The sequence below is a fragment of the Enhydra lutris genome, unplaced genomic scaffold (assembly GCF_002288905.1).
Source record: "Enhydra lutris kenyoni isolate GAN:26980312 unplaced genomic scaffold, ASM228890v2 scaffoldscaffold68, whole genome shotgun sequence".
In the NCBI taxonomy this organism is placed as follows: Eukaryota; Metazoa; Chordata; class Mammalia; order Carnivora; family Mustelidae; genus Enhydra; species Enhydra lutris.
In genome coordinates, this window is record NW_019154152.1 from 9,097,959 (window position 1) to 9,100,087 (window position 2,129).

A 2,129-nucleotide genomic window follows, 5' to 3' on the forward strand; every position below is an offset into this window, starting at 1 on the left:
TTCTTCATCATTATTATAGCCTAGAACTCTCCACTGCTCTTCTGAAAAAAAAAAAAAGAAAAGTTGTAAAACCATGTATATACCAATTAATTATCCTGAGTACAAAGATGACTGGGACTGCTGTAATATGTTCCCATAGGGAGGTAGTGCAAACAGAAAACACTGGATTTCTGGGTTCGTAGCTTCCATAAACTTGCTCTCCACCTGCGAACATACTATGTGGCCCAATATTAGCACTGCCCCCTTTTTGCTGACTGGCTTTCCTGGTCTGGAGGCTGCTCATCACTGGATCTCCATCCCCTTCTTTGCAGTCTACGTCTCTGTGCTTCTTGGCAATGGTACTCTCCTCTACCTCATCAAGGATGACCACAGCCTCCATGAACCCATGTACTATTTCCTTGCCATGCTGGCAGGCACAGATCTGATGGTGACATTGACCACGATGCCTACCGTAATGGGCGTTTTATGGATGAACCACCGGGAGATAAGCCACAGAGCCTGCTTCCTGCAGGCCTACTTCATTCATTCCCTTTCCATTGTGGAATCAGGTGTCTTGCTTGCCATGGTCTATGATCGATTCATCACCATCTGCACACCTCTGAGGTATAACTCCATTCTTACCAATTCCTGGGTGATGAAGACAGGATTGGGGGTACTAATGAGAGGTTTTTTATCCCTTGTGCCCCCAATCATGCCACTCTACTGGTTCCCATACTGCCGTTCCCATGTTCTTTCCCATGCCTTTTGCTTCCACCAAGATGTCATGAAACTTGCCTGTGCTGATATAACATTTAATCGTGTGTACCCTGTGATTCTTGTTGCTTTGACTTTCTTCCTAGATGATCTGATTATCCTCTTCTCTTATATTTTAATCCTGAAGATGGTTATGGGCATCACCTCTGGAGAGGAGCAAGCTAAGGCCCTTGACACCTGTGTCTCCCATATTAGCTGTGTTCTGGTATTTTATATTACTGTGATTGGCCTGACTTTCATCCACAGGTTTGGGAAACATGCACCACGTGTGGTCCGCATTACTATGAGCTACGTCTACTTTCTGTTTCCTCCATTCATGAACCCCATTATATATAGTATCAAGACCAAGCACATTCAGAGAAGCATCCTTCGCATATTTTCTGCGCACAGTAGGGCTTGAGCTTTTATTTCGCAATCTTGAGCTCTCTGGGAGTTTTTCATTTCCCATTATTGGAAGAGATGCTTGGTTTTATACTCAGTGTCTTTTCAGAGTTAGGTGACATTTTAATTATTACGCAAAACTATAAGTTGATGTGAGCAGATATATATTCTAGTATTACATGTGTATTAGAATATATATATATTAGAATAGAATATGTATAGAATGTGTAATTAGAGTATATATAACATATAATATTCTATATATATTCTCTCTCTCTCTCTCTCTCTATATATATATATATATATTCTGCATATGTATTCCAATATATGTATTAGAATGAATACTGGAATTGCATAGATAGAATATTTTATTAGAATATATATATTATACACATATGATATATATTTAAGAGAAAATCCTGGTGATCTTGGGGAAAAGGGATAGGAAAAAGGTGAGATGGGGCATTCCAGATCTTCTATGTGAAGAGAGAAGTACTACTTCAGAAAATGTCAGATAAATGAAGAAACATAGCCTGGATCAAAGACAGTTAATCTGAAAGAAGATGTGCACCTGGAAGTACAATTTCTGTGTTACAAAAAGGAAATCAGAATGATCTATTTCTCATTTTCCCATCTCTATGTTTGAATCTAACTGTACTGGAAATGATGTTGCTCTAAAAGTAAATAAATTTCACTGAGGAAACTTAGCACATGTATAGAGCTCTAGAAAGATTACACCTGATCCTTCACTTTCTCTCAGTATATCAGTGGATTTTATTATTAAATGGAAACTGATAAAGATCAAAATTAAATTAGCAACTCATCAATTTCCTATTAGCCAGCTGAAGCCAGATCCCCTAGCATGCCTTGTTCTCTTCCCATAGCTGCTGAACACTAACATACTAATTTTCCTCTTTCTGGCTTTCTACTTTACCTCCTGATATTTTTCTTTTGTAAAAATTCAGTATAGATTTAGATAGATTTAGATATCTCTT

At 38.3% G+C, this 2,129-nt stretch overlaps 1 protein-coding gene across 1 annotated transcript; it reads left to right on the plus strand.

Moving 5' to 3' along the window:
- Positions 1-217: 217 nt before the first annotated feature.
- On the plus strand, positions 218-1,153 carry LOC111159598 (olfactory receptor 51B2-like). Its single transcript, XM_022522136.1, has one exon. The coding sequence runs from the start codon at positions 218-220 to the stop codon at positions 1,151-1,153; it is 936 nt and encodes a 311-aa protein (XP_022377844.1).
- Positions 1,154-2,129: the final 976 nt, after the last annotated feature.